At 42.1% G+C, this 22,996-nt stretch overlaps 1 protein-coding gene across 2 annotated transcripts; it reads right to left on the minus strand.

Moving 5' to 3' along the window:
* Positions 1–9,126: 9,126 nt before the first annotated feature.
* bmp2b (bone morphogenetic protein 2b) lies at positions 9,127–14,986 on the minus strand. 2 transcript variants are annotated; one of them, XM_019346039.2, is made up of 3 exons: positions 14,782–14,986; positions 13,115–13,482; positions 9,127–10,177 (listed from the first exon to the last, which is right to left on the minus strand). In XM_019346039.2, the coding sequence occupies exons 2-3, from the start codon at positions 13,467–13,469 to the stop codon at positions 9,276–9,278; spliced, it is 1,257 nt and encodes a 418-aa protein (XP_019201584.1). In that variant the 5' UTR covers positions 13,470–13,482; positions 14,782–14,986; the 3' UTR covers positions 9,127–9,275. The 2 variants fall into 2 exon arrangements, with proteins under 2 accessions (XP_019201584.1, XP_019201583.1); XM_019346038.2 differs by having other exon boundaries at positions 14,433–14,984.
* Positions 14,987–22,996: the final 8,010 nt, after the last annotated feature.

The raw sequence follows: 22,996 nt of genomic DNA on the forward strand, positions 1-22,996 counted from the left end.
TGTGAGGAGCGACCTTGTCCACACACACCAACCAGGGGTCAGGGGTTAATAGGGCCCCTCTGATGTGGCGGATGAGATTTTGGCAACCTTTTGCTAGCAAGGGAATGCCAGGACAAAGCATGTAGAATGTGATACAATTAGGCGGACAGCTAGCCATCCTGAATAGAGTTGCTTCGTCGAAGTGGGATGGCTGCGTAAGCTGGGAGCAGATGGGCAGTCGTACGCTAGCCAAACAGGTGTCTTGGAAGGTCAGAACCCCTCTGAAATGCGTAAGAGGAGCCAGGTGAGGACACAAACAGCAGCCAAACTCTGCACTTTTTTGAAGCGGGCGACAATTAAAAATCCTGTTGAACAAATGACTGCTCTTCTGGACACAAAGAAAGTCCCTTTGTACTTGTGAAAAGGTCAGAGACCATTCCGCCAAATTTCCCATCCCAGTCCCGAACCAGTAGCTTGGCCCAAACAGCAGCAAAGCTCTGAAAGTGTCTGCTCTACAATATGAGAAAGTGAACTTGGCACGATTGGCGTCTGACCTATACTGTGTTTCCTGAGTTTAAGTAATCAGTGACTATCTGATGCTAGATAAAAAAAAATGTTCTGGCAAAATTAAATGTTCATAACACTGAATTGGTCTACGTGTGTTTGGTCTGGGCCTGTGCGCACAAAGCCAGGCCTCCATTTACACCATAAGTGTGGGAACCACACAAATGCTGAACTACCCATGGGCCCTGAGAAGGCTCACATCACTCTGCCAGGGAGAGCTGGAGAATTTTTTGTTGTTGAAAAAACTACTCTACGCACACTGAGCAAATCCAACCACATGCAAGCCTGTGGGAACTAGCGGATGACATCCATCCGCATATAAGCACTCTCAAAATACTTTTTGGACTTATTTGTGTACAGTTCATTCCCCCTTACCCAATCCTCTTGGAAATGGCAGTGGTAATCTGGCCCCCAGCTTCATCTAGTTAATGTTGAAATAAAAGAGGTGATTGAACTTAGCCTCCAAATTGGATTTGTTTAATCTGCATCAAGTTTGAACATCCTGTGTAAACATAAGCGTGTGCAGATGCCGGAAGCGCCACGGCTGGAAACGTAAATGCCTATGGTTGACTTTGGCAGAGAATCAGAAGAGCAGAAGGGGGAAAGGGGCCCGAACAGAGGCTAGAGAACTTCCATTGTTACGAGAGGGTCATGAGTAGATTGAAATTGTATAGATTGATTACGCGGGACATGGTGGCAAGGATTAATAGAAGGTTGCAGAATAGCAATAGCCCGCAAAGTACAGACTTGCTTATTTATTACCGTCATTAAATAAGATATTTCCAGTAAGCCCTACACACTCAGAACCTCTGGGAATCTGCAACCTCTCGTCATAACCTTTACACCAAATTCTACTTGGCCAAATGATGTGGAAGCAAAATTGAATAAACACAAACATCATTAAGAGTTCATGTGTTCCAGTTAAACAGCCCTTTGGTTAGACTCTCATTTCCTTAATGGCTTTGCAGCTGTATTTCACTCTTGTGTTAAGTCACAAATCATTGGCAACCGACATGGTTTCTTTTGCCTTGTTTTCATCAGAGATAAGTAAGAATATGACTTAGCCTTGATAGGATTTATTTGCCTTACAGCAAAGGCTGCACCCCTTCAAGACCAACTCATTAAAGCGTGTGTTTTGGGGAAGGGAGGAGAAGTGAAGGTCACAAGAGGTTAATTCCAATCGCAGTGCCTCTGTGAAGCAGCATGACAGCATGTCTCCTCTGCTCAAAGATTGGATGAGTTCTTTGCTATCAGGCTGGCTCGTAGACAGATTGTGCAAGATTCAGCGTCTTTTGCACATAGACGCACTTTTTTCCTCTTCCTATAATAAACACTATATAAAGTGGAAATTGTGCTTATTATTTAACGAGTTTGTGGTTTTATGTCTCCTTTGACAAAGTCTGTTTCAGCATCCCAAATTCTAAACCTAATGTTTTTTTGTTTTGAGAGGTTTTTATGTGATCTATCATATCTGATGTCTTGAAAGATTTGATATGTGATTGTGCTGCCCTTGTTCTTGCTCTTGTCTTTTGTTGTTTTCATTAGCATAAGCTGCCTCTTTATGACTTATCGGGATATACACCTTGATCTCGAGGAAAGCAAAGACAACAAAAGGGACAAATGAAAGAAAGAGATGGAGACAAAAGAGTGTCTACAGAGCGGTGAAGACATAACAGCAAAGAAAGAAAGTATTTGAAAAAACGAAAAAGAATGCTGGACAGACGAAAAAATAAGAATGAAAGGAAGAAAAAAGAAAACAAAGACAAGCGAAAAAAAGAGCGAGATGTGGGCCATTCATAAGCAGACTTCTCCAAGGGATCTCAGGCCAGCACACCTGCTACTATTCACTTCAGAGGAAATAGACACTCTGTGGAAGAGAGGCTCTTGGCCTCGGGACAAAACCGCTGCAGCGCCAAATTAGAAACAGGAAGGACTGCGGGTAAGGCTCAGATTAAAAACGCACTCCCCACATGGACTCAATATACTGCAGCCCTGATCCCGCTCTGGAAACCCAAAACCCAACAGCACTATTTTATGTCCCAGTCAACAGAACGCCCGCTGTTTGCACAGTGACAGTATGGAGATTTAGTCCAATGTCAACCCTTGAATGTTGGTAAACTCTGGCCTTCTAAATGCTGCCCATTCTAATGAGGAAAAGAAGTTTCTAAGTATGCTTACAGTATACTCAGTATGGTAATAGAGTATCAATTCCTCATGTCACGGCTGTGGATAGTGCATCACAACTGCATTTTCACCAAGAGTCCTTCCTTCAACACTTTTGATGGTACACTTTATATTTTTCACAACATGAGGAAATAACCAGACGCCAAAGAAAAAAGGAGGTGACCTCCTTTTCTCTTACACTCACTTCTTTCTGGTCAGTACCATCTGTCAGCATCAGAGCCAGGCAATGTGATGCATATGAACACACCAAAAGGGAGGACACGGCACTCAGTTTCCCACAGACGACCATTAGAATAGCTAATGTTGTCAACAGGCAGCTAGCAAGAACTAATGATCCAGAACACACTCTATAAAGGAGTGAAACTAGCAAGAGGTCTGGGAATGTACCCGAAAAGGAAATGAATATTGATATATGCCTGCTGCCTTCCTCTTGCAACCCTTGACCTCAAACGGGTTTCTCCACTGCTTACGGGAGCTGTAAGGCATTTCCTGCCCATTCACATACGTACGCATTCAATCTGAGGGAGAAAAGAGCAAAAAAAAAACTTCTTTCAGCCCAGGAAAAGGGAAAAAAGTATTCACTCATTCTCATACAATATTTCCATTTACTCATAGGCCTGTCCAAGTAGTGTGTTCCCCTCAATCTATCATTTTCACTGTGGTCACCGATGGTAGAAAAGCCTACTGTAATTATTCCTGCAGATATTGAGGACATCTAGAGGTTGTTTCTCCTCACTGGAAAACAGAACTACTCGAGCTCAGTAAGTATTCACAGAAGGCTGTACTGAATACACAAGGAGGATGCAAGGAGGCAACCAAATTACATATTTGTATCGTAGAAAAAAAAAGAGAGAGAGAAAGAAAGCAAATGGGAAAAAATATCACAATAATCCAGCTTTGGGACTGAATCCATGTTCCGACTGTTCTCTTCCTCCCCTGCCTGTTTGATGTGCCGTTCTCTTCCAAAAGCTTTTGCCTCATGGAGGAGGTCATCAGGAAAGCTATGAAGGGCCACATTCACCACAGGTCCTCTGACTGATGTCTGAGCCAGGCATGCTGATGGATGTACACACATAAACACACATGCGTACATATGCACATTGCACCAGATGGGGAGAGCGCGACTCCAAGAGGAAAACCTGCCATGACATCACCCAGAGGAGTGCAGGTGCAGGGCTGGGACAGGAAGTGAGTCACAGGAAGCTTGGTGAGGCAGAGTTTGCCATGCCAGTGACGGGCTGTGGGAGAGCAGGGCAAAGGACTGTGAGTTACACCTCGCTCTTGAACTGGCCAGGGCCCACAGCTTGCGGACATGCTGTTTACATGAACGGGCATCTCTTCTCTCTCTCTACAATCACATTAATCAAGATACTTTCAAATTAAATGGTATAATTTTTTCCCCTATCTACAGCTGTCAGGTCTGTGTTAAGGATGTTCATCTAACCAGCAGGGTGTCATTTTGAATAAGAATGCTGTTTTTATGGTTGATTTAATTAATATACCATGCATGCACAGTGCTCACAACAATAAGAGCCTCTCTGAGCATTTTCTAACGTGCATCATTCCAGCAAAGATATGAGTGTCAGATGTACCGTATGGACAGACGGATGGGTGGATGGAGGAAATGGTGTGTGTGTGTGTGTGTCCCTGACAATAGCAGCACAGTGGTTTATACAAAGCTTATTACTCTAATGAGAAAAGTGTGGGGGAATTGGTTTGTCCCATACCACCCAGGGAAGGAGAGTCTGTTTCCCCCGGTGCACTGCATCTGGAAGCAGCCTCCTGGTAATCTGCTCTGAGTACAAAAAGTTCAGCACCAGCGTGTTTTCAAAGACCACCAAGAGAGGCCCTGAGCTCCCTAACAGGTCTCCTCTTATTGCAGCGGGTCAACTCGTTGCTCAGTGGACTGGGTTCCAGGCCCAGAAGTCCTCAAGGTGCTGCATCGAAACCCTAAAACCCTAAGGTTTGTGTCGTTAGGATTTTGTGGTCCTGAAATGTGAAGACATGTACTAAAGATGTCAACCTTATACAGCTCCAAAAGAGAAATGGTTGGTGTTTAAAGGCAGACGATGGCCAAACTGTCAGCTGGGGTTTTTCTTTTTACTGTGCTTTCTGTTATGTTCTGTTTAGTGCTGTAGATGTTTGCCATTATTCACTGTGTGTTATGGGTTTCATCTACTTTTCTGCTTTCGGACAAGACAGTTACGTTCGGAGTTTTAAGTTCATTGCCAGCTCTAAACGTGAACCTCACTGGTTTGAAGTCGTGTGCGTGGTAGTGAATGAGATTTACTGTATCCGAGATTGACATTTATTTTACGGACATGCTGGGGGATGTCATGTATCTCCCCTTTGATTGATCTCTTCACTTCCTGTTACAAAGATGGAGGCTGCTCTCGGTAGCCGCACAGCCGCTTTCAAGCTCGGTGTGTAGGCGACGCCCTTCGGCAAGGTTCCAGGATCAGCCGGGTTTACCCTTTAGCCCAAACCTAACTGTAACCATCAGAGGAATAAGCACAGCTCTGACCTTAGATCAGTGTCTGGAGGCAAATCCATCCTTGAGCCTGTTAGCTCATATGTCTCCCATATGGAACTCCTTCCTGTATCCTCTGTGGAGATGTGCCCACAAAGTGCAAGGTACACATCTTGAACTCCATTCCTGTTTGATTACAGTTTTAAAAAAGAACAGCCCTAAATGTCAGGAAAATTAACAATGTCATCAATAACTGCGACCGCTTCTCACTGTATTAAATATCCCTTAAAAGCGGCGATAGCGAGCACGATATTCGCTGAAAGAAAGAAAAGCAATTCTGATGTTATGAGGTCATTTTTTTCTGATGCTGAACCCCATCATCACACGATAAAAAGTTTTTGTTATTTCAGTAAGTATGTTTTCCAGAGTATCATAATAGTATACAGTGCAGGCTTTTAACTCTACTTTAGCTTAGCATAAAATTATTCTGCTGTGAGAACTGGGCGATATAATGGTCTACTCCACTGAGTCCTTGCCAAAGATAATGATTTCAGCATGTCACTCAAGGCCAGCTCCATTGTAATTGCATGGATGATTAGCTCTTACAGTAATGGTAGTAGCAGAACATGGTTAGGAGCAAGCAAGCAAGTAGTTTTGAGTGAGGTTCATTCATATTGCATGACTTTAAAAACGTGAAGGAGCCGTTCTTAAAGCAAAAGTAGTGGCTCATCCTCGCAGATAATCTCTAATTTACATGCAGATATAGAAAGTGCATGTATGTAAAAGCAGCAGCATCCATGCAGTCGCTCTGGAAAAGTCATTTCCATATTTGCTCTGCTCCTGAATCTGTGGACGGCCGTCCGTTTGATGTGTTCAGAGCTGCTGCACAGATGCCACAGTCTTCGCTATGCTGGACGTCATTTCACTGGCTGTTCTCGGAACACAGAAAAAAACACCATGTGCACCACCTCTAAAATTAGTGTGCGCAGCACATGAAGAAGAAAAGATCCAAACTTAGAAAAGACTCTGAAGTGGCCGCTGTCTCTCTTCACTTCTCTAAATTTTTGTGTCCCACCTTGGCGCGGAGCCAGTCGAGATCTCATGAGCCCTCTGTTTCATCAAAGATACACGGCACACCGCATACTTTCCAATTCTGGGCCAGACAGAAATCTGGAAAACTGATTTTATAGCCCTTACAATTTTGGTTGTTTGGAGTTGCAGATAGTTTTGGTTTGGTTTGCTGAGCACCAAACAAAATGAATGATCCCTGCCATGCTAGTAGGTTCCAGCTCCCAGTTTTATGCTCATCAGTTGTGCGGCTGCTCTGTTGTGTGTTTGTGCATAAACAAAGTCTGCAAAGGACACCTTTAACTGATTTGCCAGATGTTCGTGGAGAAGGAAAGGGGAAAATCTGTTCTCTGAGAGTGACTTCGCAGAGGTCTGTGTAGCAGGTGAAGAGAATTCTGCCAAGATCACATATTTCACAGTTGTGCTTTTTATAACTTAATCATGAAATTGCCAGTCACACACAGACCCAAATTTTAGCTCATTATCAGCACTATCTCACAAACAAATGGATGGATCTTGAATGTGCATCAATAAAATACAAAAATGGATTCTGAAACACAAACTTGTACTCGGTTGCAACCAGTGGCTGACCACACTTGAAGCCACTGGCCTGTGATGACGCGATGAGCCTGGAAGTTAGTCAGTAAGGGTGGAGATAATAGACCTTTATTGCTTTGACCCCTGACCTCTCATTTAGAAGTGGTCCCTTAGGAGCTGTCTGATACTAACATGACTCTAAAATGAGATCCCCCCCCTCCGCCTCAGAAGGTGGCCAGCTCATACTACTAGTTCAGCTGGGATGGGGTGCAGTAGGGGAGTTACAGGCCTGCTGCCCATGTGTCACCCACACTGGGAGCAGTATTTCCACCCAACCCAATGAAAGGTTTATGAACTCTAACTATAAGGGCACTAAATCTAACACTTTTTTCTTTTCAAAAAGCAAATATTCCTCACATCCTACCTAGACATTACTCCTGGAGCTCAAGAAAGAAACTTTTCGGAGGTTTTCAGTGTTTAGATTTATCAATCGTGTATAAGTGGGCTAGCTAAGTGACTTCCTTCTAAAAGTCCATTAGTGTCGTGCTGCTGCTGCTGCTGCTGCTGCTGGCAGAGGTACGTGCGGTTCATGTGGAGGGTTGTGGTGTGGTGGAATCCATGGAGGAGAAATGGATATCAGATGGGAGCAGAAAGGGTGGAGATGCAAGGTAGAATCCAATAACACGTGCAGAAGATTAAATCTGAAATGCTGTCGGGTGTGTTTGCGTGTGCGTGCGGTTACGTGTGCATGTTTGGGAGGGTATAATCCAATTAAACGGTTGCATCATCTGGAGCAGATGGACACCCTTAGAGGATAAGAATAGGTGAACGGACACGATCTGTGCCTCGTGGAAAAAAAAAAGAAAGCGACATTTCTGTGTTTTTACAACCCATAAATAAAATCTCACGCCTGCTTCTTAAATGTTTTGATTTACATATCCTATATAAGTAACAAGTGTATCTTTGTTTGACGCACATTTGTTTTTGAAGAGAAAAAAGCCCACCAGGAAACCCTTGAATAGATGATTGAAAAAACAACCGCGTTGGTTTTCCATGCGAGCGTAAGCATGTGTCTGAGATTGAAAACCAACATTCCACGGTCCCAATGTGCGCTCACATAAAAACAGTCTATTTAGAGCATTTTGAGCTGCCTTGTGATCCCTCCAAACCCTTTCTAATGCAAACACAGCAGAAAACGCAGTCAGTCAAACTCTTTCACTTTTTCATTATCTGATCTGTTATTGTGGCTACACTATAAATTCTCATCTATTATTTATGGAGCAGTTTTAGTCCGTTCGCTTTAATCTAGATGGAGCATTGTTTCTTTTATACTAACGTCGCAGTATAAAGAGCCAGCCGCGCTCGTTGTCTTTGTGAGGAGACCGTGTCTCTTGCGCTCTTTTTCGTGTCAGTGTTTGTTTCCTTTGCTGCTGCTGCTGTTTTGTGAAACATTCATTTTTTTGATTCAGTGCTGAAACACATTAGAGCCTTCTGACTCAGAGATGACAAAGGAAGGCAGCCAAACTCAGAAGTGGGAAGAATCTGTCAGAGCATGTGCAGTATGTGAACAGGTGCAGGTGTGTGTTTGTTTGTCTTCGTTAATTAAAGTGCCAACAGAATCTTTCTTTTTTTTTCTTGGTGAAGGTCTGTTAGTGTGTCTGTCTGCCATAGTCTCAAATCTCTGTAAATAAACCTCGTGCCCTGTCAGACCTTCCACAGAAGGGCTGCAGTTTCACTTTTTTTCCCTTCCATCTGATAATATTGGTCGGGAGCAGAATAAACATAGAAGCCAGCTTTAAGAGAATCTTCCCAGGGATCCATGCAGTGACATGTAAGGCATTAAAAACACGCTCTGTTTTTCTAAGCCTCCCGTGGGCATGTAAATTGTCTGTGACCCTACAACGTGCTACATTTCATTACGCCAGTGACCCGGTCCTATCGCTTTGCCTTCAAAACCTCCATTATTGTTGATCTCCGATTACTTTTACCAAAATAGTTCAGTGCTTGGTTTGCAATCAGTGAAATATAAGCTTCTTGTCACGTGTTACGTTTTCGCAGGTAATTTCTGTCAGAAGCCGATCGTGCAAGACTGGAGTGACCACGGGATGTTTTTGTCACGATAAATACACATTATTTATTTACAAATAAAGTGGTTATAATAGAAATAAATACAAAATAGAAATCTGAGCATTATACTTCATGTGGTATTGCACCCATTTCAAAATATACATCGGAAATACATTTTCAAAACCAGTAAAGGAATATTCCTTTGATTAAAATATTTATTTTTCCCAACCTTATGTAGACATAAATATATTCATATATAGTTTCTTCTTCTTCCGCAATAGCTCTGTTTTCTGTTTCTTTCATATAAATAAATGTCTTCATTGGGAAACTGGGTGTCCATGATAACCTCTGATCTCTTTCTGCCTCTTGTGCCCGCTCGCTCGTTTCTATCCGTGCCACCTGTTTCTCACCGGCAGCCGCATCCCTCCACCACCATGTCTTGGTAGTTTTTCAGGATTACTTTCTCAAATTCGTCCAGGTAGAGCAAAGAAATGGGGCTGAGGTCAGTGGGCACACAACAGGCTCTGGGGATGTTGGAGTTGACTGAGTTGACAAGTGTCTGCACAATGGCGTGGTTAGTAGAATTGAGGTGGTCTGCTAGGGGGAAAGGACATTCCCCATGGCAATAAAAGGCATGGTAGCCAGGGGGTGCCACTATCCACTCATTCCAGCCCACATCACTGAAGTCCACGTACAAGGCATGCCTCTTGCAGCTTGCCTTGTGCTGGTGCTTCCTACGTTGTTTGCGGGGTGCTGCTTGCCTTTTTTCCCGTTTGTGGAGCACTGAGCCCCCGCGGCTGTCGTGGCCATATGTCACAAGCAGCGGTCGAGCCTGAGGCCACGAGTCCTGGTCCTGGTGTAGCGACCGGCTCACCCTGACATGTCTCCTGCGTCTGTGGGCGTCCTTGCTGTCCATCTCCCCCTCCTCTGGGTGAATCACCTCCACCAAGAAGCCGTGATTGTGGCCATTCCCAGAGGTCCAATGAGATATAGCGGGACTGACGTCAAAGCTTTCCCAGCGACTCAAAGAGTCCTGCACCATTCGAGTGTCCAGCAGACGTAGTAGAGGTTCCTTGCCCTGAGTGGCAGGAACTCCAAATATCTCATAAATGTTGATACGATGGAGGCCACTAGCAGGAGTACTGTCACTAATGCTGCTTTCGGTGGGGCTTGCAGATCCCATGACCTGATCCCTGTAAATGCGTAGCTCTGCAGAGGTGATGAGTTCCTCATTTGGAATAGAAGTGAGATTAAAGTAGAACTGCTGTGTCGTTTTGCCTTTTAGGCTGGCCAGGGCCTCCATAGACTCTGTAAAGGACAGGAGAGAGACAACCATAGTGTAAGGATCAAGCCAAGAATTTACCCATTTCATACAAGACTAAGAAATAACATCGAGCGGATCTAGTATATGGATCCAGCCAAGCTACCACGTGGTTATGTGAGTGATTGCATGCGGTTGCATAGCAGGTATACATCATATATTCGTGCTTTGCATGTATGACTCAGTGTAATAGCAGGGAAATGCTCATGGGGATGTAATACAGCGATTAGTGTCATGCTCATAAATTCACCTGGTTAAATGTCAGAAGATGAAAGCAGTGCGCTTCCATCCATCGATAAGATCAAACACGCTAGTCAGCCAGACTTCAAATGGCTCATTTGCACTGTGAGAATTGGCTGCTGCAAATATTTTCATAAGTACACATGAAAAAAGTTGCACCATATACTGACTTCATCGAAAATGAGAATGGCCAGAAGAAAACTAGAAAGGCCAACTGTTGCATCAACATTTATTTATAGTGTAGATTTTGCCAGCACTGGAATACTTCTTTTATGCGTCAAGGTATTACATTTAATAACTAATTCTGAAATTACAAGGACTTAAGTTACAATTAATGTGACGATAATAAAAGACAAATGGAAAGTAGAGTATATATAAACTGTATACAGTTAAGATCTTTGTATACCCCTCTATAGTGTACGGTAAATGACAGAAGTCTTAGTAAAAGCTACAATTTTCTTTGAGGCAGCCCTCCCACTTTGAACTCTTACTTTATGAAGATCACAGATGATGTATAGACACACTTTTTAATCTGTTTGGTGCAGCGCCGTAAACACAAACTTTGAACTCTTTGCTTTTTCAAAGGAGGCATTTAGGAAATTCCACCATCTCATCCTAAATCTCCCTCCAGAGGCACAAAGACCTCAATTAGGCCCATCACTCCTTATTTGATGTGGGAAAGCCCCCTGTCTCTTGTTCCCCCTCCTCTGTCCCCAATCCCTCTCTTTCTTTCGTTCCTCAGCTCCCAAATCCCCCTTTCCCTCTGTTCTCTTAGCCCCAAATCCTCTTTTCTTTCTCTCTCCTCCTCTTTCACGTCTTCCTCAATTTCTTTCTACAACAATATTCTCACTCTCTCTCGTTTTCTGTTCTTTGAGGTTTGGCTATGTGAACAAGTCAGGGCCTGTCACAAACGTGTGAACCACAGATATGAGTGTATCAACATTCCTAATTTCTTTTTGTGCTGCATGCCAAAACATAAGATAAAGGCTAATGTTGGGTCATTCATCAGAGACGTGTCTCTGGCAGCCACTTCCTGTGTAGTAGTGGAAATGTTCTATTTGGCATGGGAAATGGTTATTTTTGAAAACTGATAGCAGTGAAACTAATTATCCTAGTGAAATGAATATCAGGCAGCAGATGTGATGAATGATTAGAGCAGTTTGCTTTGATGTGTTGCGTTTACATCTGTAGATACATGCTTATTATATGGAGCAGCCATCAATTGCGTGTCTCCTGACGTGGGAAGACGAACAGCCCAGCAGCTCTGTTAGCACGGGATGAAAGGGCTGGGGGGACGTATGTAAACACAGCCTGAGCGCATTCGTAATGGCCAGTGGTGTCAAGGTGTGTTGGCCGGTGGCAGAGGTTTCCAGTAGCTGGCTGGGGGCAGTCACTCAGCCCGGCTGCCCAGGCCAGGGTTGTTTGTAGTGTGTCGGTGTAGCCACTTGGTGTCATTGCACTAGGCCTCTGGAGAGCACCCAAGCAACCACTCAACCACCCCTCTGACTCACCCCTGATGGAAACTTCCCCAGTCAAACACTTAGAACTCTGTATGAGGACTCTGTGTAGAGCCCCTATGGACACAGTCACTTGTATGCTTTGACAAATGGAACATAGACCCTAAGATGGTGAATGGTGATAAAGCATCACTATATGTTTGACAGTAAACACTGCAGTGTTTCCTTTTTATCATGCGTGAGTCATTTTAATATCACAGCCAGGTGCAAAAGACAATATAGCCTCGGATCAATAGAATATAAGTAAACCATCATTTTTATTTTCTCAGCTGCTGTTTTTTTTTAAGTTATAAAAGTCCACTTTATTTGTAACACTGTGCGAACATCTGTGTAGTTGTTGAACTTAGTGCACCTTATCCAGGATGTATGAGGCTTTTAGTGCCAGTCTTATATATATGAGCAGCATATGTTATCTTTGAAGTGCAACGGAGTTGAACTGAAACATCAAATTCAACAAGCAGCACCGTATCCACCGTACAAACTAAGTGAGCAATTATAGTGTTATTGGAACATGCGTAATGGCGCACTGCACGGGCTCAACGGGGATTTGGAAAGACGAATAAGGCGGGTACCCCCCCCCCTTTTTTTTAACCAAAAACTAATTTCAGCCTTGTTAAAAATGACTCAGAATTCAGTCTGACACGATGACTTTGTCATAATGCGTGTTAGTATAATGTCATGTCGTGTGTTATTGAAGTAACAGGGTGATGACTATCACCTGCGCAAAGGCACACCGCCCTTTATCCTGCTCCTGTGGTGCGTGTCTGGAAAAACTGTTTTCGGAGCCCACGCAAACACCATCAATTATTAAGAAACAAATTACTCCAGGGATACCACCGCCTCTTGATGTTTTAAAGCCTCTGACAGCAGCCCCAGGGGGATGTTCGGTTAAATGTTGCATCACAACATTTGTGGGAGGTAATTAATTGCGTACGAGATGCTTGTTTGTAAGTCGCGTTACTGAGTTTTAGGCAATCCCGAGCGTTTTTAAAAGTAAGTTGTAACTTAGACGCGTGTCACCTGTAAATGACTAAACCTCTATAAAACAGCGAAGACTCTGAAGTTCAGTCTTGACGCACTGAGTCATGTTTAAATATAGGTTTGGGTTGTCTGAGAGAGCCGAGAAGCTTCCCGGCTGACAGGTAAAGGTATGTCACTAATACATACCTTCATGGTGAAAGCTTCTAATCGTGTTGGCCTTGCTGGCGGCTCTCTCTGCGTGTTTCCCCATGCTCTTGGGTCGTTTGGTGCTATGGTCTCCGTTTGCTGAATGCATACGGTAAAGGTCCACCATATACTGCGGCACCACGGCTTGCTTACTCGGGGTCGGCCTGCGCCCCAGTCCAAACACATTGAGAAGCCGAAGCTCAAAGTCGTTGAGGAAGCTCTCTGACTGCTCTGGGGTCTGCTTCCCGGATTCGCTGTATTTCCTCCGGCCGACCTCGGGGATAAGTCCCGTAGCACCTTCCAGCAACACCTGAGCGAGCAGCAGTACCATGAGAGAGCGGACCACGGCGACCATGATCAGTCAGTCCCTGTGGAGAAAGTTGGTTTCTGTCAATACACTGGCGCTGAGGTATTGACATGAGGTAGACGCGGCAGGGACCTCACTGCAGCATTCCCTAAACTGTGTGTGATCCCCCTACACAGTCGGAACGATTGAAGGAAATCAGGTTAAAAGGGAAGACAACGCTTCACTTTGAAGTGGGTAAAAAGAGAGAGAGAGAGCGAGAGAGCGAGACCCCCACCGGCAATATAGCGCGTCAAAGCTGAAAGAGAAGTTTGGTCTTAACATGAAGTGATACATGAAAATATCAAGGTGAGGAAGCTCTGAAAGAGAAGAACAAAAAAACGAGGGACTGACTCAGAAAAAACAATCAAAGGATTTGTGGATAGAGATCAGACAAAAAGTCTCCAATTAGAGGAGATAAGAAATCACGTTACGGGAGGTGGTATGAAAAAAAGAAATGCAAGTCTGTGTAGCCCGACAGATCACAAGAAGCATCAAAGAATACAGTGAAGGGAAACGGGTTAGTATGCACAGCAGCAACAGATGCAACCAGACGGTGTTACAAGCGTCTGTTTGCAGGGGCTTTGACGGTCGTGTGTAATCATAAGGGATAGAGTTACTTCAAGAGGCTCGCAGGTGTTAGATCTGACGTGCGTACCAGATGTAGCCCGGGACAGGACATAAAAAAACATGAAAAACCTAAGCATCATCTGAGCAGCACGACTTCCAAAGAAACAACCCTTTTCCCCTCTTCTTCTTTTCATAGTTTTCTCCGTGTGTAGGAGAACGCTTTAACTTTTACGCACACACCCTATAATCACATATAAACCAAGAACTAGCAGGGAGGGGGGGGGTCACTTAGAAAGTAAGCTTTTCCTCGTGTAGCAAGTTATTGTACAAACATTTCATTTTTTTTTATTTACGCCAATTAAGTACTTTAAGCGTTTATCAAAAAACCGTGAGTTTTTATTTTACCTGACGAGAAAGCGCTGTGTCCGGTCGTCGTTCCACCTTTGGGCTCCGATAAATTCCACATTAATTCGTGTTTAATCCACGTTGCTTCTCCTTGGGGGACCAAAGACAGCCCATAGCCTTCGCCGATCGCCTCTCACACATATTATCACCAGCTGCGAATCGGGTTAGGTCTTGGTCAGTCCCGAAAGGAAAAAAAATTATGTGAATTCTACGAGGAAACGGCTTCGCGTAGGCATAACCGATCTAAGTATAAAGAAGCTTCTCTGAACATCTTTACCAGCGAACAGTTATCTTCTGCTAAAACTGAACTTTTCCGCGAGAGAGAGAGAGAGAAACACGATAAGCGGACCTTAAAGTGTCGCTCTTTTGGACCTTCTTGCTGCGAGTTGGAGAGCGCGTCGCCTCTCTTCTGTGCGCCGCACTGGAGTGTTTGAATTGATTGTTGCCTTCTCTTCCCCCAGCGCTCTTTTTGTCGTAGTGATGTCACCAAGGGGATGTCAATCATTTGTCCACAATAAAGCACCTCCTGCGGACCTCTACCCCTGAGGCTCCAAACGTTTTCATGACTGAAAGGCTTGGACATGTAACTCTCCTTTTTTTCCCCTACCTACGCTCATTATACATCATTGAAATGAAAACGAAACAAGAGACAGAAGAAATAATAAAGTCAAGAGCAGTTAAAACCATGCTGTTGTTTTTCCAGATTGTTCTTTTTAAATGTTTTTTAGTAGCATCAAAATGGCTTTTGACAGTCCCTAGATGGTTTAATACTCATGTGAATTTGACCACCCCTGAGCAATAACATGTCAGCTCCTGCTGTTACATAGACACATTTTTGACCAGTGGTGTTAATGGCTGGATCAAAAATGTTTAGTTTTTGGATTAAGTCTAACAGATAATGGGTTTATAACTTGTTGCTTTAGTGGTTTCAGAGGATTAGATGCTGCAAAGTGACTGTCACATTCTCCTGCTGAACTTCACTTTGTGTGAATGTTTGTGCATGTGTGACTTGTACACGCGCTCCCCGCTGGCTGCATTAGGCTTTTTCATTTCTTTCCAGTTCGCAGCGCTTTATCAATATATCTGTGGCAGCTTTGGCTGCAAGAATTGCTGTCTTATTCTTCAGTACTGCAGACGAGCCAAGTGATAAAATCTTGTAAGAAAAATTCCCCAAGAAGGCAGTAATGTTTTCACTAAGTTTATAATTTAGAGTTCACACAAAATTGCATCTTAAAAAGGATGACCGGTTAAGCGAAGCATGTTAGCGCACCAGTTGATTTGGCTTTTCTAGGAAAAGTACTTGGTTCTTTTGTGTAGCCGTTGAAAGCACAGATGGGTGAGGGAAATTTTGCTGCTTTGTTTTTAGCCTGAGGGGTTGTAGTCAGTAGCATTGGTGTTTATGTGATCTCCATAAAAAAAACAGCCCCCACTGAGTTCCTCTGCTCTTATCCATTAGGTGATAATGGTGGCTGTGTTTGGGCCAAAGCATACTGACTTCTTCGCAAGATAGCGAGAGATTAAATCCCACAGCGATCACAAGATATTTGTCTTCCTTTAGGACAGTAATATTTTATCAGGGATAATCCTGGATCATCCACTTAGCAATTAAAACATGGTAAGGCCAATGAGTGTGTGCTGCTGTCTGAGTTACAGTGTTTCCTTTCCATTTCCTTGCTGCATCCAGGCACTTCAGAGTTTAACTTTTTTAAGGTGCTGAATCTAATTAGCTTCTTTGAAATCTACTTAGCTTATTTGGATCTTATTATTGTTTTGGTAATGTATTTATTCATCAGAATCAGCAAATGGTGACAGATTGTGATGCAGTCTTTTTCATGGACTTTAGTTCTACTACAGGTCATTTATTCATAAAGATTTTCTCCATTGTTATGTTAATCTGCTGGCAATTGAGTCTCTGTTGTTGCCAAAATACCACTTGGTAAACCTAGTGCTCTAAACCCAAATCCAGGTAAAAGCTGCATTCAGGCTGCTGTAGATTGCAGGATAAGTCCTCCCACAGCAAGCTGTGAGCATCTTTAATTACTCGAGTGACAGGATTAGAAACAGAGGGCCTTATCTGATTATTTGTCCGTCTTTTTCTTTTTGTAGGCATTTTTGTGGTTTCACTAAATGATCATGTCAACGTTTGTGTGTGTTTTGAAGGCATGGACATGCATAAATTGTGTGAGTGTGTTTCCTTTGGCTCAGCTTATGTCAGGCCAGTTCTGAGGAATGTGCCAAGCCAAGGCTGTTGAGGGACTTGATCAGTGATGCCCAGGGTGGTTTGAGAAGATCTTGTGGCTCTGACACTGTATATGTCATTGCTTATCATATCGCTGCTGATCCAATTACATGCTGATTGAAAGAACAACATCACAGAATGAAACCCTCATGGCCAGAGAGGGCGGGTAGAGATATGCTATCTCAAACTCAAATGAACGACCTACTGAGAGAGTCTCTGAGAGCCTTAAACTTTGACTTAGCCAGACACTATTAACTCAACAACCACCACTAATGGCATGCTTATTTCTTCTAACAAGTATCTGTTTATTTGTGATTGTAGTAAATATTCTTTCAAAGTTATGGAATCAAATTCAAGGTCAACATGTGCTCAAATGGCTCTCTGCTGTTTTAAAGACCTAAATGCACTGCTGTGCTGGTCCCGCTGCTTATAGTAAAAGGAAAAACAAGCCTGTGAGCTGTACAGAGTTTCCCACATGTATGTTTAGCTTCAGCCCCATGCTTTCATAATATATATGTTTTATTTCTTTAAAATACGTAAAATCTTGGAAAAGTCCCTCTCCAGACATTTATTAAAGTTTATTAAATAATATTATTTATTAAAAGAACTCACGTAGATTCACCACAATTAAATGTTCAGAAGCAGTTTTTTTTAAATGAATATAAACCCTTATGCAAAAAAGGGCTTTCCCTAATTTAATATGCATATCAATATTGGTCCATGCCTGCTCCCTCATCCTCTTTCCACTGGATCTGTGAGCTTCACTCATAAGTTCTCCTGCAAAATGAAGGAAAACATAGGTCCAGTTGTTAAGCAGTTGAGGAAAACCTGCTGCTTAAACTGTAAATCAGGAGGTCCAGAATAAAGAGAAGGTGCTGTTCAGCAGGTCAACAGTCAGAAAAAGTCAGAAAAAAAAATCAATTGACAGTTATTAGTTAATAGCAATCTTTTAGCTGTAAAATTAAACTAAATGAAACAGTCTCTCCTATATAGACGTTATGTATGTTGGACCTGATTACATTATCAAATCATATTCTGTTATTAAAGATAAGGTTGCCACTTCTATTAGTCCCCAGCCTGTAAGTTGGAGGGATTGGTTCCTAATGTGGGTGTTAGCACATCTGTGTCCATGAGGGTTGATTTGGGTCTAAGTGATGTACATTTTTGTGACTGTGGACTCATCTTTGGAAACTTTGTATTATGTAAACTGTAATTGCAAGGTGGACTTCAATGGGCTTCGCAGAAGTACAACAGCAATGACTACATGTCCACAGTGTCTCCAGCTGCCCATGTCCACAGCAGAGTAAAGTCGTCGCTTTAGGTTTGTTATGCATGAAACCTGGCTTTCTAAATCCATGCTTTAAAACCTGTCATTGCAACACTGCAGTCTTTGTCTCACTCTCTGGTGTGCCCTGGTGTGCCTTCTAGCATATAAAAACAATCACATTGGCATGTTAACAAGGTTAAAAAAGGTTTTTTAGAAATTAACATTTCTAGCGTCTGCAGGTACAAAGCAATTAAACACAATTTCAAGCTGACACAACCAAAATTTCCCTGATTTTTTTTTTTAAGTCTGCAATGACCTACAGGTAGGTCAAAAACAGTGCTGTGGAGCATCTGTCCATCCTCATAACAACAATTTAGCTATAGACTGTTGTTATCAGATTAAACTGGTGGTCTTGGAAATCCTTTTGTCCCAGTCGTGAGGACTAATATGACCAGTCTCTGATCCGACCCCTGAGGCCTTAAGTCTGTGCTTAGAATCAACACAACTGAAAATTCCCAGACTCACAAACACTGTCGCACAATCACCGCTTTGTTCCTGCTTTGTGACATCTTTTCGTTCTTTGAGTTAAGAGTTGTTTTTCCCAAAATTCTATATGAAAATTTACTGCCTTTCTTTGACAAACGGAAGGCAACATAAAGCTAAAATTCAGGTTAGACTGGAAAAAATAGCAGGTTCAGGTTTGCGTTATAAAACACTCAGACCCACACATGTACAAATGATACATTATGTAATCATTTAAAAGTCATATTTCTTATTGTTATGCTCCATTCATCATTCAGCTTTGGGGGGAAATCTTCTTTTCTAACCAAAAACATAATATACAGTAAACCACCACCATGTACTTTTGCTTCATCTAATAGATGTATCTTTTTTATGGAAACTCCCTTATGGCAGAACAATACATGGCACTTTTAAAGAAAGCATAATGAATGTATTGAAGGGGAAATGTTTGAGGTTATTTGAGAGAGATGAGGATAGTGGTGTTTTAACACATAGATCCTGTCAAAAAAATCAGAAGAAGACATGGCTTATTGTCCTCAGTACGGTGCTTTACATGCTCATTTGTTGTCCCATGGATGTGTCTGTCTGCACATGTTATGGTGGATGTGGACGGCGCAGCCTTCTCTTGTCATCACGCACATTCCACAAGTAAGGGGGCAGACAAAGCCCCGAGATGACACTGCAGATCTAACTATTAGCCTTTCACCTGCTGTTAACAGTAGCTTGGCTAGACACAGGGCCTGCATTCCTCTGCCTTGATGTAGCCAGATGTAGTTTTAACAGACTGTATGTGTGTCCCCAGGGAGATAATCTTCAGAGATGTTGTTTGAAACCAGGAAACAATTTGTTGTTGTGACTCATCCCTAATTCAACTGCAAGGCAGTGGCGTCTTTTTAATTTAGAAACCAGTAATATCTTCATCAGTCCACGTGTTTGACAGCAGAAGCACGACTGCTGCACTACGCTAAGCACGTGCACATGGTGCATGAAAGAGATTGTGGCAAAATGGGACACATTTCAAATAGGTTTGTCCCAAAATGGAAACCCACCAAGGTCAGAGACGGCCAGCTAGAAAGCCAGAGTCAATATTTATGGATACTGAACATGTGGCACGCTTCTCTACCCACTAATTTGAGCAACAAGTCCACCTCCAGATTATACGACCTCTCAGAGATCACAAGAGAGGGTCCAAACCTTGCTCGCATGGTTCAAATATTGAGAAGTACGCTGAGGTTGGTCGCACACAAGAAGCTGTGCGTAATTTAGCAAATTGGCAGAGTGTTTATTTGTTTGTGATTTAATTTCCTGTGTAAATAGGGTGCAAGGAAGTTTTGATCAGCGAATCGTGGTTGCTCCTTCATCCACAGAAGTTGTTGCTATTTTAGATATTATAATTATTGTATTGTGAAATCACTTTGGGCTGGCTTTTGTCAAAAAACAACAATAAAAAAAGACTTTTACACTCAAATCCTCCACCATAAGTCTAAAAAATAATGTATTTTGTTATTAGATGCATCTTTTGAATTTCATGCAGTGTCCTTTTTCGTGCCTGGTAAACTGCTGCTGTAAAATCAGTATCAGCAGTGTAAAACATTTAGCTCTGTACTGACCTCACACTGTGACAATTTACATTAAGAATCACATAAACATTTTAAATACATTTAGCTAGTTAACTAGTTGGTATAGCTGCACTGCAGCTACTTTGATTTTAAAGAGAGAGGCAGAAAGACATAAATACAGGGATCTGCCCTTTGAATGCAGCTCCACTCATAAAGACACCACGCGTCACTCAATTATATGTCTGCATGATTAGAAGCTTGGGCTACGTAAACAGCCAGCGTCAAGATTTACATTTTACCGCTTAAGCACAAGCAGCTGTTTACAGGCCAAAGAAGGAAGGAACACTTAGTATCCATACATGATGAGGAATAAGGAACATGCATCTTCAGCAGATGATGCTTTCAAGATGCTTTCAATTAAAGGTTGTTTATGTAGATCTAATGGAATATTTGGTTGGAATATTAAATTGCTTTTTAATCTCTCAGCTCTGCTGCTTCTGGGTTTTAAACATGTAAGTCTTTGCAAGCATCCATCTGAGTAACACTGCTTTTAAACCCCATCTAAAATGATGCTTGTTTCTGTGGAACTATATGGGCAAACACACATAGTGGAGTACCATGACCTTTAGAAGAGAACACATACTGACAATATATTTAATCAGGTTCTGTTGGTGATGAAATACCAAGACTCATGCATAGGTTCATATATACAGTATGAAACAGTCTTAAGTCACTTATTCTTTTATAATTTGCTTCCAAGGAGACTTTCTTGTCATTTTTAAAAGTGAGAATAGTTCTCAAGGCTTTCTGAAACTTTTTCTTTGGAGATTTTCTAATTTTCTTTCCAGTCCTTGTGCCTGAACACTTTCAGAGAAACACATGACCTGTGAATCATTCAACAAAAGCGGCTAAGTCAAGAGGGGGGAGGGGGTGGGCATTGTTGTATCTACACATAATAGAAAACTTAGCAAAGAAACAATTTTAAGTTGTATCTTTAGGCATTTGTTCCTATTTCCTTAGCTGAGTCTACAAAAACTGCCAAAGATAACATAGTTAGACAGCCCTTTTGCAACAATAAAGTGATTCCCAAAGAGATATTAGCTGAAAACTTGGCATATCTAGGCGTGGAGGGCAGTGTGCCCTTAACAACTGAGAAAATTGGACAAATGCAGGACAAAACAAGAAGTGTGAGGCCTAAAAACCTGTCTACGTCAGAGAAAGAGTATCTGATATTCATATCCTCTAGAAACAGGAAGAATCCAGCAAAGACCTGACACAGGACCTGAGAGGTGCTTCTGGCCCTTCAGTTGATCCATCTGCTGTTCACTGAGCCTCATCAGAAATGGTTTCAGTGGTACAGTGGCTGTCAAGAAAAAAAAGGGAGACAGGGAGAAAAAGCTCAGGACTGCTAGATTAAACCTGTGGCAATCTGTTTTATAGCATGATGAACCCAAATTTAAAATGTTTTACTCAAATCATCGTCAGTATGTATAGAGGTACATATATATATGGTAAAATACGGTGAGGCTTTGTCATGGTTTGGGGCTGCATTTCAGTTAGTGGTGTTGGAGAGCTTGTCAAAACTGATGGAATTATGAAAGTAGATTGTGATTGGTCTCCCCGGATCTCAACAATGTTAAAGCAATGTGGAATCATCTTGACAGAGAACAGAACAAAAGGCAGCCAACATCCAAAGAAGACCTTTTAATGCCCTTAAAGAAGTCTGGAGAACTACTCTCAAAAACTGCTTAAAGAAATTAGAAGAAATCTTGCCTAAGAGATTTCAGGATGTTTTGGCCTTAAATACTGTATTTCCATGTATATGTGTACTTGTTTAATAAATTGCTGCACCTATTTTCCTAACCCTAGGAATATATAAAGAAAGTGTGTGAAAAGAGTGGCCAAAGACTTTTTAAAGGTACTTGTTTTTAACTTAAATGCTCACTTTCACAGAAATCCCTATCAGTTGTAGAAGATGAGATTGAACCATTAGATGACGTAGGATATTGCTTAAATCTGTGTGTTTTATCAAATGTAAGATACTCTGAAGGTTAGACAAAGCTGATAAATGTCATATCAAAGAGAGCAAGGTCAACTATAGTAACATTAACAATTCTATTACACACCAAAAGCTGTGAAGAGTGTTTGGTTGTAAGTCTGTGTATGTAAAAGTGGATAAACAGAAAGATTAATATCCTGATTATATAAAATTCTGTCAGTTTTAGGGCATTTTTCCAATACCCAGATTTCACTGCACAGCTGCTGCCAGCAACAAGTAGCATTAAGCATGTTTAAGAATTTTATATTCTATTAAATGGTTCTAAATTCTTAAAATAAGAGCTGGTCCTCTCCTCTCATTGAAATCACCAGAATCTATGGAGTCTCTGTCTATTCATGCATTTATGTGTAAATGCAAGGTAGCAACAATTGGAGCTCAGCTATGCAGATCATCTGAAAACTCCTGTTTCTCAAATGTCCCTTTGAGACTGGCTTCATAAGAAAACATTATACACTTCTTTGTTAAAATGCTCAGTAGTGCAACACAAATAAGCAGGTTTACAGCCTGGTAGTATGAACAGTTTTGAAGCTAATTTAGTTATGCTGCTAATTTAAAGCTAATTGTAGCCGTTTAAATTGTATTAATGTTACAATTTAGGTATTATTAAGTGTGTAAACACTCTGAATGACAGATTGACCAACCTACTAAGGGAAAACAATTCCCACAAGTTGGAAAGTACATTTTGTTTTAGCCTGTTTTTTGTTTCTAGGGTTAGCATCCCTTTTCATAGGAATTATTGCTAATCAAGCTAGTTAGCCTGTGCTATCATTAGCTGATAACTCGTCGACCTCCTGTCCAAAGATGGTCACCTCTGGTTTCAAGGCTGCTCACTGCCAGATTGCAACACTCAAGGCTTTGACAGTGTGGCCAAACCAGATGATATTATCATCGTGGCTGCAATTATTTACAATCTATAGT

Source organism: Oreochromis niloticus, linkage group LG15, assembly GCF_001858045.2.
Source record: "Oreochromis niloticus isolate F11D_XX linkage group LG15, O_niloticus_UMD_NMBU, whole genome shotgun sequence".
NCBI lineage: Eukaryota > Metazoa > Chordata > Actinopteri > Cichliformes > Cichlidae > Oreochromis > Oreochromis niloticus.

Excerpts from the sequence above, each read along its gene's own strand:
- bmp2b (XM_019346039.2), bottom strand. The coding sequence starts at position 13,469 with ATGGTCGCCGTGGTCCGCTCTCTCATGGTACTGCTGCTCGCTCAGGTG. Across the intron at positions 10,178-13,114 it reads TAGAAGCTTTCACCATGAAG|AGTCTATGGAGGCCCTGGCC; the intron begins GTATGTATTAGT and ends TGTCCTTTACAG.